This window comes from Sapajus apella, unplaced genomic scaffold (assembly GCF_009761245.1).
Source record: "Sapajus apella isolate SASKATOON/1434 unplaced genomic scaffold, GSC_monkey_1.0 scaffold22, whole genome shotgun sequence".
In the NCBI taxonomy this organism is placed as follows: Eukaryota; Metazoa; Chordata; class Mammalia; order Primates; family Cebidae; genus Sapajus; species Sapajus apella.
This window is the reverse complement of record NW_022436962.1, coordinates 8931647-8948105: the sequence shown is the minus strand read 5'-3', so window position 1 is coordinate 8948105 and position 16459 is coordinate 8931647. Positions and strand designations below refer to the sequence as shown.

Sequence of the window (16459 nt, the reverse complement as noted above, 5' to 3'; positions counted from 1 at the left end):
TGGGCTTGAAGAAAAGTCTTGTTTCGCTGCTCGTTAAACACTGGCCTTTTCATCTAAGAAAGTCCTTCAAGCCATCTGCCCAAGCAAAGTGATCAAATTGCCCTGAGGTTCAGCTTGACCTGGTAAAACACGTTGCTTTGCTGAACGAGTTGTGCCTTGCCAGCGGTGCTGAGCATTTCCTCGGGAATTTAGCACCCGCGCTAGACCACCGATACCTCCACTGTGCATGAAAAGCAAAGATATGGGGTGGCTGTTTGGGACCTTAATATAAAAAGGTCAACCCATGTCTCTGCCTTTTACCCACAGCCCCACCCCAGAGGAGGGAGAAATCTGCAATCATTGGATTAGGGCTGAGGTGCACATTTGCCCTCTGTGTAACTGGCAGCGTTGCAAAGGACAGCCCCTTTCTCTCTTCCCTCCATTCTCTCCCATCTGGCAGAGGAGTCTAGCTCCCTAAATCTTTTTGTTGGTTAGTTTCCATGGCAGTTATTGTCTGTGTGTGTGAGCGTGTCCGCCCCCTCACCCGCTCTCCTAGCAGATCGGGCCTTTGCAGCTGAGACTGAGTGGAGGGAGAGGCGCTGAGACACCGGGGCTCTGAAGAGCTGGCTGAGGCCCTCCTGGTGGGGGGTTACGCCTCCTGGAGCTCAGAGACCCCAAGTTTCTGCGCATTCAGAGCGGGGCTGGCCCCATGCCCTGTGCATAGGGGCCTGGCTGCATCCCGGTCGATCAGCCAGAGGCAGCAGCAATGGACTCATCAATTGTGGAGGAAACCTTGGGGACCCTGGGGACCTTGCCAGCTCTGTTCCCAGCCTGCTCCTAGGACAGCCTCAGAGCCAACACCTGCTCACCCTCTCCAGGCCCCTCCCCTTCTTTGTCCTTTGCAGATGATCTCTGGGTGTCCTCCTTTTCCCCCTAGTCAGGTAAGTTTTATTTCAATCCATCTATGCAGAGTGATGTCTTGACATTCTGAGTGCCTACTGCTGGGGAGACGGGCAGTGGTGTCAGCAGTGAGAGGAGGGCTGCCCAGGTCAGACAGGCTGGCATGGGGGTTGGGAGGGGCAAGGGTCTCTAAGGGCCTTTTCTCCTCAGCTGGGCCTCTCTGGCTTTGAAGTTAAAGTTCCTTCCCATCTGGTTTTAACCCAGCTAATTAACTCCAAAAATCACTGTCCAGCCAGGGCACAGACTGACCAACATACAGCCGACCTCCAGAACTTCTGGCTTCTGATCTGAAGTCAGCCCAACTTTATGGAATATCAAACAGAAAACCAAATATTGCATATTCTCACAAGTGTGGGAGGTAAACCCAGGATACAGATGGACATAAAGAGGGGAACAACGGACGCTGGGGACTCGAAAAGGAGGGAGGAAGGGGACAAGGGCTGAAAAACTTCCTATTAGGTTACTATGTTCACTATCCAGGTGACGGGATCAACAGAAATCCAAACAGCAGCATCACAAAATACACCCTGTGACATACCTGCACATATGCCCCCTACATCTACAATTAAGATTTTTAAAACGTATGGAATTCCTACTATGTACACATTGCTGTGCTTGGCTCTGAAGGGATTGTGTTTTGACAGCAATGGCACGTAACATGGTTCCTGCCTTCTTCCAGTGCCTACCACCGGGTAAGAAAGAATGTCTACACAGATAGGTACGAGGACTAGGGGGCCAGGCCAGCTGGATTTCACATCCTGTTCTGGCTGTATGACCTTGGGCAAGTCATTGAACCTCTCTAAGTCTCCGCTTTCACATTTGTAAAATGGCAATAATAATAGTGCCTACCTTATAGGCTAAATTATACACACACACAACGCGCACTCACATAAAACTCTGACCAGTTCATGACACCTATTGAGCACCATATATTTGTTAACCATTATTATTATTGTTATTATACTTGTTAACGATTATTATTATTATTGTTATTGACTTCTTATGAGGTTCGAATTATACAAAATATGTAAAGAATGTAGCGTGGTGTTGAGATTAATGGGTATGTGGTTTTGATCATGCTAACACAGTTATAGATGAAGTTCTATAGAAATGGGAAAAATGACTCTTGCCTGCAAGGGTCTCGAAAGGCCTGGAGGAGGCTGCATTCAGGCCGACCTCTGAAGGATGAATGGGACGTCAACAAGCGGGCATGAGCATGTGAAGCAGAAAGCACAAAGCCAAGCATGGAGGCAGGAAATGAAAGGCCTATTGGGCATCAGGCAATAGAGTGGTTTGGCTGGAGCCCAGGCATTAAGCCTGGCTGAGAGGCTGGACTGGACTTTGGGCTCCTGGCATCTTGGGGACAAGGGCCAAGATTAGGGTGTGACACTGTGAACACTGGAATAACCAGGCCAGCACCAGGATGAGGGGGAGTGATACACTTGCTAGAGAGCCAGGCTCAGAGCCCAAGACCAGGGTTCGGGTCCTGGCTGAGCTTCAGATCGCACTGGGTGCTGTGAGGCTCATCACTCCACCTCTCTGAGTTTGTTTTCTCATCTAGAAATCGGTAGGTAAAATGCAAAGTGCAGTTCTTCAGGAGAAAGGAGAATTTCTGTGTCATCTGCATGGCCCTGGAAAAAATGTAGAGGAATCAATCATTTAACAAAGAGACTTATGTAAATGATCAAGTGCAATGCCTGACTCATAGTAGTTGAATGAATGATCTTGATCTTGCCCATCATGATTAATTGCCTTATTCATCCATTCATTGATTCACTCGTTCATTCAGCAAATATTCCTTAGGTCCCCACTGAATGCCAGGCATTCATTTTGGTGATGGGAAAGAGTGGTGAACTCAACAGGTATGCACCTGCCTTGAGACACTTATAAGCAACTGGGCAAACTGGCGACCTGAAGACTTCTGGGTGCCCCCACCCCCGGCAGCTCCCATCCCAGTGGCCATCTTCCAGTTTCTCTCAAGGATTACTGCTTTCGGATATTTATTTTTAGCAGATTTTAGGCTCCCAAGACATCATCCACATAGGCCTTGAGAACATCTCCCGTCTGCCCTCTGCTGGTGGGGGATTGTAAGCGCTGTGAAATAAACAGCTCAGTATTCATTGCACATCAATACGAAGCATTTCTGCTGCTGTCCATCACTCCTGAGATGAACCAAAGTGCCTTAATATTTAAAGAGGAATGAATTTGTAATTAGTACCTTAAAGTCACATCAGAGTCATTCAAGAGGTTTTCTATTAAAATGCAAATTTAATCTTCCCAAAGGAAAGCTAAAAGGTGTTGAAAATAGGAAAGGTTGAGGAACGCGGCAAGAAAGGGAGATGGCGCTGATGTGGAGCTGTCACGTTGTTGACTTGTCTGTGGCCCATGGTCCCCTCAGCTCAGGACCAGGCTCTGAGGCGGAGGGAGCTGAGGTGGGGCCTGGGTCCCTAAATCCTAAGACCCAATTGCCCTGCCTGTTCATGGGGGTAGCCCAAACCAGCATCCATTTGGGTGGGTCCTCGCTGGGCTGCCGGTGGTTGTCTTAGAATCACGGTGGCCTGGAGAGGACACGGGCTGTGGAGTCAGGCAGATCTGAGTTTGAATCCAGGATCCTGTTGTGCCTAACTCTAGCACCTTGGCGAGTTTCCTAATCGTCTGCATTCCTTCATTACGTAAATAGACCTCTTAGTGCTTGTAAGTCTCAAGATGGTTGTACAGATAATGTGATCAGCAGAGAAAATGTCCCTGGTATACAGTAAGGGCCTCAAAATGTTCATTTCCTTTTATTGCCACTAGATATTGCTGTGTCGACTTCACACGCCATGGTGGTGTGAAGCACGCTGTCAAGAATAAGGTGGCAAGCTGGGAGCGGTGGTGCGCATCTATATCCCAGCCACTCAGGAGGCTGGAGTGGGAGGATCAGTTGAGCCCGGGAAGCTGCCGTGAGCCATGGGATGGCACCACTGCACTCCAGCCTGGATGACAGAGTGAGACCCTGTACCACACAAACAAGAAAACAAAAAGAACAAGGTGGCACTCCCCTTGTTCCCTTAAAACAGCCTAAGGTGCGGGGGAGGGCACGAGCATGTTCTGTAAAGGGCCGGATAGTAAATATTTTGCGCTTTGAGGGCCAGGAGCTCTTTGTTGCAACCACTCCACTGTGCTGTTGTAGTGGGAAAGCCGCCATAGACAACACGTAAATGAATGAGTGTGGCTGTGTTCCAATATCACTTTATTTATAGATGCTGAAATGTGAATTTCATATCACTTTTGTGTATCCCAAAATATTTTTCTTTTGATTTTTTTCCCCAATCATTTAAAAATGTAAAAATTGTTCTTAGATTTCACGCCGTACAGAAACAGAGGGTTGGCCCTCAGTCATAGTTTGCTGACCCCCACACTGAGGTACAACCTCAGGGGACTTGTACCAAGGCATCTCTCAGAATATAACTTCCAAGGCTGGGGCCAAAGCGGGGAGATGTCATCCAAAGAAGAAAATAGTCCTTTCTGGGCCAGGACTAGAGAGGAACAAAGAACACACAGAATCCTTAGTCATGGTTCCTCATGGGGGTCAGCTGCTAGGTCTGGGTGTGAATAGAAGTGTCACCCCGTTCCTTGCCTAGTGATGTGCAGGGACGAACTGGAGGCTTCTGGTGCTAACCAGGCAGCCACATTCTCCTGATGACAGGCTACGGGAGGATGCGCAAGGGCTCAGGCCCTGCCACTCCCTCCTTCACTGAGAGAAACGCAGGCTCCCTGGGGCTCCTCAGAGCTCCTCAGGTACACACCCGCCTACCCAGGGGTGCCAATCGATGAGGACAGGCAGATCCTTTGATTCACCCAAAGCTTGGCCTGGTTCTCACCTTTCTGGAGTCTCATGGCTTCTTAGACACACATACACACAACACACTCGCAGCCAGCCCATCACGTGTCCCCGCCCCCTCCTGTCTCCAGCGTAGAGAGCACAGGTCAGCATGCCAGATGGCAACCTTGCTGCTGCAGCAGACTGCTGCCTCCCTAGGGAGTGGGGGTGAAAGCAAGGCACTGGATGATGCCTACGCTCCAGTCCCCACCCCCTCCTCTTCAACGTGCCTCTGCCTGGTCCTTTCTCTGGAATCTCTAGGGATGAGGGGTGTGTGTGTGTGTGTGTGTGTGTGTGTGTGATGTGAAGTGCCAGAGGAGAAGTGGAGAGGTGAAGAGAAAGCAAAAGCCACTCCTTACCTCTGTACAGGTCCTGCCCCAGTGACTAGGCACCTCCTTCCAGCTGGAGGGTGAGTGGGACCTCCCTCTCTGGTGCACAGGGAGGCTGGTGGGCTCTTGGAGGTGAGTAATAGGCATGGGGTGGACAATAAGGCTGCCCCAAAGCCTAGTGGGAGAGACATAGGGGCCTGGGACCTTTCAGGGAGACTGCTCTCACTTCCCAGCTCTTTTGAGGGCCCTGGCTGAGTGTCATTCAGTCTAACCTGTGGACCTCATCATCCCCTTCCCAGCCTCATCAAGGGCCCAGAGCCTTGGATCCCCCTGAATGTCAGGGTCAGACAAAATTTGGAGTTAGGAGGGAACTAAGGAAGGAGAGTCGGGCCATGAGAAAGCCTCCTCTTAAAGTGAGCAATGATGATCGAATAGAAGCCCAATGTATGTTTTTTTTTTTTTTTTTTTTTTTGAGACGGAGTTTCGCTCTTGTTACCCAGGCTGGAGTGCAATGGCGCGATCTCGGCTCACCACAACCTCTGCCTCCTGGGTTCAGGCAATTCTCCTGCTTCAGCCTCCTGAGTAGCTGGGATTACAGGCACACGCCACCATGCCCAGCTAATTTTTTGTATTTTTAGTAGAGACAGGGTTTCACCATGTTGACCAGGATGGTGTCGATCTCTTGACCTCGTGATCCACCCGCCTCGGCCTCCCAAAGTGCTGGGATTACAGGCTTGAGCCACCGCGCCCGGCCCCAATGTATGTTATGTACCAGGTGAGGAATCTCTATGTGGAAACAAGGAATCTTTGGGAGTGGCCGCTTCTCTCCTGGGAGGGGATGAGACAACAAATGAGCTGTTGTCTTCCAGCTAAGGCAGTTTCGCTAGGAAGAGGGACTCCAGTGAGGGGGGCAGGCCAGCCTTTTGTTTAGCCTTTTGTTTCTAGCAGACCCTGCCTCTAGGCCTGCAGAGCTCCCCGGGCCTGGACTGTGGGTCTGCGGCCCTGCTCACTCACAGCCTGCCAGCAGGAAAGCCAGCTCCCAGTGCCCCAGCACACACAGATACGCACCTGTACACGCAAGCACGCATGCCATCGTGACAGGCAGGCTGGCCCATCTGCCAATCAATCTTCCTTGCTGATTTCCCAGCCGGAAGCAGCAGGGCTGGTGTGTAAATCATTCAGAGCCCTCTCTCAGCTCTGCCGGGACGTGGAGCTCTTTTTAATTAAGAAGAATGGAGGATGCTGCTGACTTTGGAAATGGCAATATTAACTTACTAATGGGCATTTAAAGAGCCGTGTCTGAGTGGTCTGCTGCGGCCTTCCCCAGCCTGTAGCCTCTTCTCCTCTACAGAGCTGCCCCTATAAAGGCTCTGCTGTCCTCTACATGAGAAGGGCTGAAGATAAGGTCCCCTAGGAGCCCCAGCCTGGTGACCTGGGACAAATGGGCACATTTTCACTTTTAGAGAAAGAGCCTGGTCAGGATAACTTGATCCCTGAGTCCTCGGCAGCCCTTGTGTATTCTCCTGGCAGCAGGCACCCCAGAAAGGTCAGATCCCAACGGGAAGCATGATTAGGCATCCAGGTGGGTGCCTGAGGTCTACAAGGACCCAGCCCATTCACCACAGCTACAGCTGTCACAAGGCACCCTCTTGTCCTGGGCTGATTGGAGAGAAAGGAGGGTGGTGGTAGCAAAAGGGAAGGCCCTGATAAAGTCGTCACTGGTGACGGGACCTGGGGTAGCTGGCAGCACTTGTGAGAGCTGGTGGGGCCAGACCTCTGCGATCGTATCACCTGGAAGAATGTGAGGATGTTTGTTCTAGAATCTGCTGCATTGTCACTATGGCTAAATGCTTCTTTCTCTAGGGCTCCCCACCGTGTATAGCACCCCAGGAGTACAGAACACTCTAGCTGGGAAGGACCCCAGCTGCTCTCTTCTTCACCTTCCTTCCTCCTAATTTGACAGACAGCAGAATGGGTATCATTTGCCCAGAGTTGCACAGCCCGATTACAACAAAACATAGCGGAGGTTGTAGCTTACATCCTAACAAGCCATAGCAGAGGTCTTCTGACTCAGTCCTGTGTGTTTCTAGTATCCCCGGGCGGCAATAGAGGAGGTGGGTCCCTGGCCTCTCACCTCACCTCATGCTGGTGTTTCAAGTTTCTGATGTCGCTGGTCAAGAAATTCTTCCTTGTTTATAACCCAAATCCTCAGGCTTCATTATTATGATTATTATGATTATTATTTTGAGACAGAGTCTTACTCTGTCGCCTACGCTGGAGTGCAGTGGCGAGATCTCGGCTCACTACAACCTCTGCCTCCCTGGTTCAAGTGATTCTTCAGCCTCAGCCTCCTGAATGGCTGGGATTACAGGCACATGCCACCACACCTGGCTAATTTTTTGTATTGTTAGTAGAGACAGGGTTTCACCATATTGGCCAGGCTGGTCTCAAACTCCTGACCTCATGATCCACCCGCCTTGGCCTCCCAAAGTGCTGGGATTACAGGCATGAGTCACCGCGCCTGGCATCTCCGGCTTTATTATAAGCCCCATTTCCTCTTAGGATTTCCTCAGTAAGCACAGGGAAGTGGCTGAGGTCTTTGAGAAGCATCCCTTCCCACATGCACTAAACAGCAGAGGAGCCTGCGGTTTCTAGCCCTTCATTCTCTACGTTGTGCAACTCCTGAGTCTGAAAACAGAGATGACCCCCTCCCTTCGCCCATCATCCCATATCTGGGGTCCACTTTCCAATGTCCCAGTTTTACCTTAGTAGGCAGGAAGGTGCTTACAGGTGGACGGATGCATTCTTTAACAGATACCCACTAAGCCCCTCTAGGTTCCAGGCACCAGCTATGCACTGGAGCTGGAGGGAGCAAGGCGGATAGTTGAAGGAATGTGGCTGATTCAACTCTCCAATCAAGGCCGCATGGTCAGGAACGGAGCCTGAATAGCTGAGGCCATTCTGTGGGACCCCAGCCCTTCCCCTGGGCAGCAGTGCCACGTGATCAGATACAGATCCTGGTTCTGACTGCTGGTAACTGTGTCATGCCATCTCCCATCAAGTCCACGTGAGCTCTAAATCCTTCCTCTGGGCTGATGTGGGGACCGGGTGGGAGGAGGCCCTAATTAGGCTTCTCTATGCTGGGGGAGGAACTACCCTTTCCTCTGTCGGCTGGCAGCCTCGGTCCTAATTGGATGAGTCAGCCTCACTCCCCACTCCCTGAATAAAGACCATGCTTCTGGTTAGGAATGAGAAGGTGATTAGCTAAAGGAAGGGCACAGCTGTTCTCCAGATTAGAATGCAATTTAGGTTGCAGCAGATGAGATTTCAGCTAGCTAGGAGAAAAGATATCCTAAGACACAGGCCCAGAAATGACTGGCTACAGGCGCTTGTGGGCCCTGGTAAGGTTGCCTATCTATGCAAACTGACAACTGCTTTGGGGGCACTCTAGCCTGAAAGTCGGAGGTACAGAAACTTGCCATCACAAAGGGAAGGAAGAAACTTGTCTTTATGAGATGCCTACCACCGGCCCAAGAACTATGCCTGGCATCTCCTTCCTCCTTCAACTCTAGAAAGTAGATTTTCTTATGCCCTTTTTCACAGATGAGGACACTCAGATTCAAGGACATAAGTGACTTGTGCATAGTCACACAGCTAGGGAAGTGGCTGCACCAGGTTCAGATCCAGCCTGTCTGATGTTGACCACACGGTCTGTGGGGTGCTGCGGAAAGAGAACTGCATGAAGAAGGTGATCCTGGCCTCAGGGAGCTCCTGGTGTGTCCCTCCCTCCAGCCAGTGTGGTATCCTGCAGAGGGCATTCCGGTAAAGTGTATTTCTGGGGAGGGATAAGGAGTCCCTGCGGCAGCTAATCACTAAACAGCTCCCGTTTCCTCCTATCCCTCAAAACGTTCCCTACGCTTGGAATTCCACCAGACCTTGAAACGCTCCATCCATGGCCTGCCACACTGAGAATCTGCCTGGTTTATTGGGAAGAACTGTCCCCCCACAACGCCCCAAACTTCCCCCTAAGCTACCACAGCTTGGTAAAGGCAGGATCCTGCTGAATGCCTACCAGACAGTAGAGACTGAGTAAAACTGTGCATTTTATTGTATGTAAACTCGACATCAACATATCCAAGACTTACTGAGCCTGTCAAGGTGGTGCATGCCTGTAATCCCTGCTACTCAGGAGGCTGAAGCAAGAAGATGATTGACCCCAGGAGTTCAAATCCAGCTTGGGCTCCATCATTTTCAAAAAAAAACCTAAATATACTGAGTGACTTTTCTGGGGCTGAGCACCCCAAGTTTGACTGATGCATCAATATCTATAATAGACTCCACAGCACCAAAGGTCTAATCTTTAGAGGCTTTTATGACTTTTCCCTCCCCTAATTCTCCAACCTCTCACTCCTACCTTGTAACCAAGAGGAAAAATCAAACACTTTTTTTTTTTTTTTTTAGACAAGGTCTCACTCTGTTGCCCAGACTGGAATGCAGTGGCACGATCTCAGCTCACTGCAACCTCTGCCTCCCGGGTTCAAGCAATTCTCCTGCCTCAACCTCCTAAGTAGCTGGGATTACAGGCACTCACCACCACACCTGGCTAATTTTTGTATTTTTTAGTAGGGACAAGGTTTCACCATGTTGATCAGGCTGGTCTCAAATTCCCGACCTTGTGATCTGCCCACCTCAGCCTCCCAAAATGTTGGGATTACAGGCGTGAGCCACTGCGCCTGGCCTCACTTTTTTTTTTTTAAAGAAAGACAGGGTCTTGCTGTGTCACCCAGGCTGGAATGCAGTGGCACCATCTTGGTTCACTGAAGCCTCTACCTCCTGGGCTCAAGTGATCCTCCCACCTCAGCCTCCCTAGTGGCTAGGATTACGTGCCATGGAGCTTGGATAATTTTAATTTTTTTGTAGAGACAGGGTCTCACTGTTTTTGAGGCTAGTCTCAAACTCCTGGGCTCATGCAATTACCTGCCTTGGCCTCCCAAAGTGCTGGGACTACAGGCATGAGCCACCTCATCCAGTCATCCAGCCTAAAAAAACTCAAACACCTTTTAAGGCAAAAGAGAAACCCAGGCTCAATGTTATGCAAGATTTTACAGCAAGAAGGATTAAGATTTGACATGAGGAAGAACTTCCTGACAAGGAAAATGGTTACACACTAGAATAGGGTGGGGAGGGATCAAAGGAGCCACTGGACATTCTCTCTCTGCTTGGCCCTCCTTAAGCCCCCATCCTGATGCACTTAGCCCAGGCAGTGAAAACCACAGGTGACTCAGGGAATCTTAAGTGGCAGTTGCTAGGTTACATGCTTCCTCGATGTGCACTCAGCGTAAGGACTAAAGGATGTTACCTGGTGGAGAGGAAGAGAGATGAGGGAGATGGAGAGCGGCCAGGATTTCCAGAACAAGCAATTAGGTCATGGTCTGGAAGACATCCTGTTCTTAGTACTTTTCCAAGGGTCTGAGTCCCCAGATCCCACGGTCTGCATAGAAGGGGGTTTTTGTGGGATATGAGCCTTAGTTTAGAATGGGGCCTATTCTGGGGCTGGATTCCAGCATTTCCTTACCTGCACTGCCTGGCACAAACAGCATGGGCAGCCGCTGGAATCTCTCTGGGGGCCTGGGATCCTTTCTTCACTGCAGTGAAATAAAGAGCAGAAGCCAGGTGGACAGTGGACCCGGTTGGCTGCCTTTATAATGCACAATTCCTTCATTTGTGATTTAATTGTGATAAAGTGAGGGAGCGCCGGATTTGGAATTCATACCTTGGACCTACCCTGAATGGCCTGCATGGTCCTAAGTAAGTCATTTCATTTCATTAAGGCTCAGATTCCTCATCTGTAAAAAGTGGATACTGATACCTGCCCTGACAACCCCTCCCAGGGCTGTTTTAAGATTATGAGAAAATGGATGTGCAAGGGCTTAGATGATCTCAACAAGTGACACCAACGTAACGCACAGAGTGGGGAGCTCTGTCTATCTGCTTACTAAGCTGCCCCAGCTGTGGTGGTGAGGGCTCATTTAAGAAGCCTGGCTTCACTGCTTTAGCAGAAGGTTGACTGGGCAAAAGAGGCTGAGGATGGACTCCAACAAGCCCTTTTGAGGAAGGTCTATGGCTTTTAAATCTTCCTGATCACCCGTTCTGATTTTGTGAAGACAGTTCACACTGAGGTAAAGGTTTGTTCCTCTTCCTCCAGGCAGACAGAGACTCCTAGGAAGAAAGGAAAATGTTCAGTGTTTCCATGAAATTTCATTAATTCACATCCCATTCTTTTGGAATTTATGAATTCTGATTAAATAGGGAAACAGACACAGCCTTCCTCTGTGAAGGTTCTAGAGGTGCTTACTTTGTCAGTACAGAGAATACAAACTAAAAAACAGTGGAATTTTTAAGCCAAGTACTCAAAGTAGTAAGATGGGACTGTTGGATAGAGTGCAACGTCAAAGTCTTAGCTTGCTGCAACCTCTGCTCCAAGTGACTCTCCTGCCTCTGCCTCCTGAGTAGTTGGGATTAGAGGCACGCATCACCACACACAGCTAATTTTGTATTTTTAGTAGAGATGAGGTTTCACCATGTTGGCCAGGCTGGTCTCGAATTCCTGACCTTAGGTGATCCACCCGCCTCAGCCTCCCAAAGTGCTGGGATTACAGGCATGAGCCACCAAACCTGGCCTCGATTGTATAATTTTGGGGGTGGGAGGTTCATTTTGTTTTTTTGAGATGGAGTCATGCTGTCACCCAGGCTGGAGTGCAGTGGCACAATCTCAGCTCACTGCAACCTCCACCTCCCAGGCTTAGGCGACCCTCCTGCCTCAGCCTCCCGAGTAGCTGGGGCTACAGGCCCAGCCATGCCCAACTAATTTTTTTGTATTTTTAGTAGTGATGGGGTTCCACCATGTTGGCTAGGCTGGTCTGGAATTCCTGATCTCAAGTGATCTGCTTGCCTGGGCCTCCCAAAGTGCCAGGATTACACAGGTGTGAGCCACTGCACCCAGCCAGGACTATTGTATCTTGACTGATCAATTTCAAAACCCTGGTTGTGATATTTACTGTGCTATAGTTTTGTATGATGTTGCCATTGGGGGAAACTGGGTAAAGGGTATTTTTTCTTATAGCTGCATGTGAATCTAAAATTTATCTCAAAATTAAAACTCTAGTTTAAAAAATATATAGATATAGATCTATCTATCTATCTGTATAAGAAACTTAGGCTCAGAGTAGTTAAATATGTTTCAGAGGCAGGATTCAAACCCAGGTCTTCCAGCCTCCCAAGCTCAGGTGTTTCAAGACTTGGCTACATTTGAGGGAACCAGGTAGAAGGAGGATCGAATCTGCCTTGCAGTCCACCAGACCAGGTGGTTCTCTGGTCTCATAAACACCTTTGTTACTGGGGAAACTCATACCCAGTTTCTCCGAATGGTAACATCTTACAAAACTATAACAGTAAATATCACAACCAGGGTTTCGAAATTGATCAGTCAAGATATAATAGTTCTGGCTGGGTGTGGTGGCTCATACCTGTAATCCAGGCACTTTGGAAGGCCCAGGCAGGCAGATCACTTGAGGTTAGGAGTTCCAGACCAGCCTGGCCAACATGGAGAAACCCCATCACTACTAAAAATACAAAAAAAAATTAGCCGGGCATGGTGATCATCAGGTTTCCCCTTCCTGAAGCTTGTGCAGGGTGCTGATGGCCATGGTGGGTTGTGCACGTGTGTGGCAGATGGAAAAACTGCCCATGTGTGTTTGTCTATGTTGGTGTTTCTAGCTGTGTCCATGTGTCTGTCTCATTGGTCAGTGTCTCTGTGGATGTGTCTATTTCAGGGAGGAGAATGATGTGTAAGTTATGCATCTATGTGCAGGAGGGTGTACATTTATATCTGAAAGTACCTGTGCCAGGTCTGCGTGCATCACACCCACATAAGTTGTTTCCATTCCAACTGCATGATACCTCCCCACAAGCAAAGCTGGCTATTGGGTTAGCCTGTCGCGAACTGAGTCTGTGTACTGTAGATAAACTGGGTAATTGGAGTCTCTGCCTCTTCATCCAAAACAAACACAAAAGCCCGCCCCCACACCAGAGGGAGTCTGTGCCCGTCATCTGGGTACTTGGTTGTAATGCCCTGCTTTCCTTGACCCTGTAGACAAGGTGAGTGCTCCCCCGGGGACCCACGCGGCGGGGCTTCTGTAAAGAGGTCACAGCACGTGTGTCCCGGGACGCACACGGATTCCTGCACAGGTGTGGCGGCTGCGGGTAGGGACCGAGCGGGCTCGCAGGCCTTCTCCCCGGCGGGCAGCGGCTCCGCTTCTCCTTCCTGCTGTTCACTTCATCTCCTCATCTACATGTGTGACAGCGGCGCGCGGACTGGGGAAGGACAGAGCGCCCTCTCCCCTGCTCCGGTGCCGCCGGGCGGGGACTCCGGGCTCCCCTGTGATGCGTCGTCTGCGCCTCGCCGCCGCGCTCCCCGGGCCTGGCAACGTAAGTGATGCGGGGGCGGAGGCGCCGAGACTGCGGGGAGGGGGCGCGGGGGAAGGGAGGCGTCGACGCCCAAAGATGCTAACTCCTTTCTCCGCCCGGGGACTGCCGGGCGCCCCGAAGCCCTGAAAGCCCCGGCCCGCGGCGCGCTCCGGCGGTGTACGAGCTGCATGCGTGGGGCAGCGGGGGGCGCGCGGGGACCAAGCGGTGCAGGGCGTGGTGCTGCCGCCGGGGGGCGCCCTCCGCCGCCGCGTCTTCCTGGTGAAGTTGGCCAGGGGCTGCGGAGCCCGCTCAGTGCCCGCGGGAGGGCGCGTGGCTCCGGCTGCCCTTGATTCGCCGCGTTTCTCCTGCAGGGACAGGCGCGGACGCCGCCGGACCGCTGAGACTCGGGGCAAGGTGAAGCGCTGGCCGGCGTCTGGCCGGAGCCGGCGCTTGGGAGCTCGATGGAGGTGGCGAGAGGGGCCAGGTAGCCGGTGGACCCCCGCGCTCGCACCTCCCCCGGCGCCTGGGCGCTCCCTGAGGCTGCCATGGAGGTGCCTAACGTCAAGGACTTCCAGTGGAAGCGCCTGGCGCCACTGCCCAGCCGCCGGGTCTACAGCTCCCTTCTGGAGACCGGGGGCCAGGTCTATGCCATCGGGGGATGTGACGACAACGGCGTCCCCATGGACAGCTTCGAAGTCTACTCCCCCGAGGCCGACCAGTGGACCACCTTGCCCCCGCTGCCCACAGCCCGGGCGGGGGTGGCCGTCACCGCCCTGGGGAAGCGGATCATGGTGGTTGGGGGCGTGGGCACCAATCAGCTGCCCCTGAAGGTCGTGGAGATGTACAACATCGATGAGGGCAAGTGGAAGAAGAGAAGCATGCTGCGCGAGGCCGCCATGGGCATTTCTGTCACGGCCAAAGGCAAGTGGGGCCGGGCTGAGGGCGGCCAGAGAGAAGGAAGCGGGGGGCCACGAGGGAAACAGGTGGAAACCAACGCGCATTTGCTGTGGGCTGTGGAGTTTAGCGCCATGTCTCTGCAGACCCCATGCGTTCAGCAGAATGGTGCACTTCCCACTACCACACCCCAGCCCCTGAAATCTGCCTTGCAGGTGCCACCACCCCCAGGCACCTATTCGGGGTCCTGACGATGCTCACTCCGTCCTTGTAGGTCACCAGGCCCCACTGAGAGGGCTTCAGGACCTGATTCCAGGGGCCTCTTCCACCTTCAACCTCCTCCTCTGCCTCCCAATCTGAGATGCTCAGTGGAGAGCAGAATGTTCCTGAGGGTTGTGCTCCTGAAATGTCTTGCCTCATTTCACTAAGTCCTCAGGGCATGTCCTCACTACGTGGTTTTGTAATTCTCATTTTACTTTCTCAAAGCCCCTCATTTCGTTCTTTTCACACCTAGTACAGCCCAGACCCTAGAGCTCTGAAAGCTCTTCTGCTAAAACACAAAGGGTTTCGTGGGAGATTGTTCAATGGAAATTAGGAGACATCAAGTTCAGACACACCTGAGCAGCACGGGCTTGCGGTGCGGGGCAACCTTCCCTCCTTTTCCACTTCCTCCCTCACTCTTCTGCTAAACCATCCTAGCTGCACGTCCAGTCTACTGTAGATTGGGAACCAGTATTTCTTGAGCCCCTGCTCTGTCCCTGGCACACTGCCAGGCTCCAGGAAGAAAGGAAAGAAGCAGAAGATCTGTTCCCTGCTTTCAGGAGCCTAGATCTGACCAATGAAGGTGACCAGAGAGAAACCCTAGTGCAGAATTCCCCAGGGAAGCGTGGCCAGTGGGGCTTCTTTGACCTCCCAGTAAGAAGGATGGAAGGCCTGGAGGCCCACGGAGAGCAAGGGAGGGAAAGAGTACATCTTCATCCCAGGCCTCAGTAAATGGTCTTGAAAGATTAAGAAGTAACGTTTATTGAATCCTTACCATTGGTGCTTTGTATACATAAACCCCTTTGATTCTCACAACCTCTCCAATGACATAAGTGCTATGATTACTCTGATTTTAGAGAGAAGCAGTGTAAGTCCCAGAGAGCTAGTTGAACTGCTGGCCCCAGGTGACACAGATTGTAAGTGATGACTGGGTCTGTGTTCTTACCATGGCACTGAATGGGTCCAACAGTTAGTTTAGTAAGCATTTACATGCCTGTGTGCCAGGCATGTGCCAGATTCTGGGGCTATAGATTTAACAAATTCTCAAGGGCCTACAATCTATTGAAAGAAACAAAGATTATTCAGTAACATGTGGCAATTAGGGTGATGGAATAGGGTGACAGAAGTGCCATCACTCAGGAGGCACTGAGCCGGTGCTGTCGACCCAGTCTTGTAGTTCAGGGACACCCAGATGGGCCTGAAAGGATGAGTAAGAACTGGGCACAAAAATAGTAGTGAGGAGTGGATGGGAGGATGCCCAGGAGGATTCCCAGGAGGAGGTGTTTCAGGTAACACAGGATGGGAGGATGGAGCCTGTGCAAGGTGAATCCCGCATTAGCAGGCACCATCTTCCAGCCTCAGGCTAGAGTTGGCTTTTTTTTTCCCAGTAAGATTGGAAAGTAGGAGGAAATAGTACTTATCCCTCCAATAACCTTAAGAATAAAGGCCTCCTGGAGCCAGAAGCAGTGACGACTGGATGCTGGCAGACAGAATCCCAGGCAGGGGTGGGTCTCTGAGAAACAGAGGCCCAGGAGGTCCTGGGGTGAGGCCCTGGGAAATACAGATGCCTTGCCCATCCTCTCTGGTGCAGTGAAGTCCCTTGAAAGGCCACCTACAGTCAAGAGTAGTAGAGAATGAGAGGGGGCTCACTTCCCAAAGTATCCCTGCTCACTACCTGGGCAGGATTTCTTTTTTTTTTTTTTTTTTT

General features: G+C 51.3%; 1 protein-coding gene and 1 long non-coding RNA gene across 5 annotated transcripts in view; one reads left to right on the top strand and one right to left on the bottom strand.

The window, feature by feature from the left end:
* Window positions 1–426: 426 nt before the first annotated feature.
* Window positions 427–16459, top strand: part of KLHDC8A (kelch domain containing 8A) — a 21635-nt gene continuing 5602 nt past the window's right edge. The window contains exons 1-3 of one of the 4 annotated variants that reach the window (XM_032288958.1): window positions 427–920; window positions 13283–13617; window positions 13968–14517. In XM_032288958.1, coding sequence (XP_032144849.1) covers window positions 14142–14517 — 376 coding nt within the window. In that variant the 5' untranslated portion in view covers window positions 427–920; window positions 13283–13617; window positions 13968–14141. Of the gene's footprint in view, window positions 921–12791; window positions 13618–13712; window positions 13774–13967; window positions 14518–16459 lie in introns of those variants that run through there. The other 3 variants (XM_032288959.1, XM_032288957.1, XM_032288960.1) reach the window with 3 other exon arrangements.
* Window positions 16126–16459, bottom strand: part of LOC116558781 — a 966-nt gene continuing 632 nt past the window's right edge. Inside the window, exon 2 of the long non-coding RNA XR_004272163.1 lies at window positions 16126–16422. This is a non-coding gene — a long non-coding RNA (uncharacterized LOC116558781). The remainder of the gene's footprint in view (window positions 16423–16459) is intronic.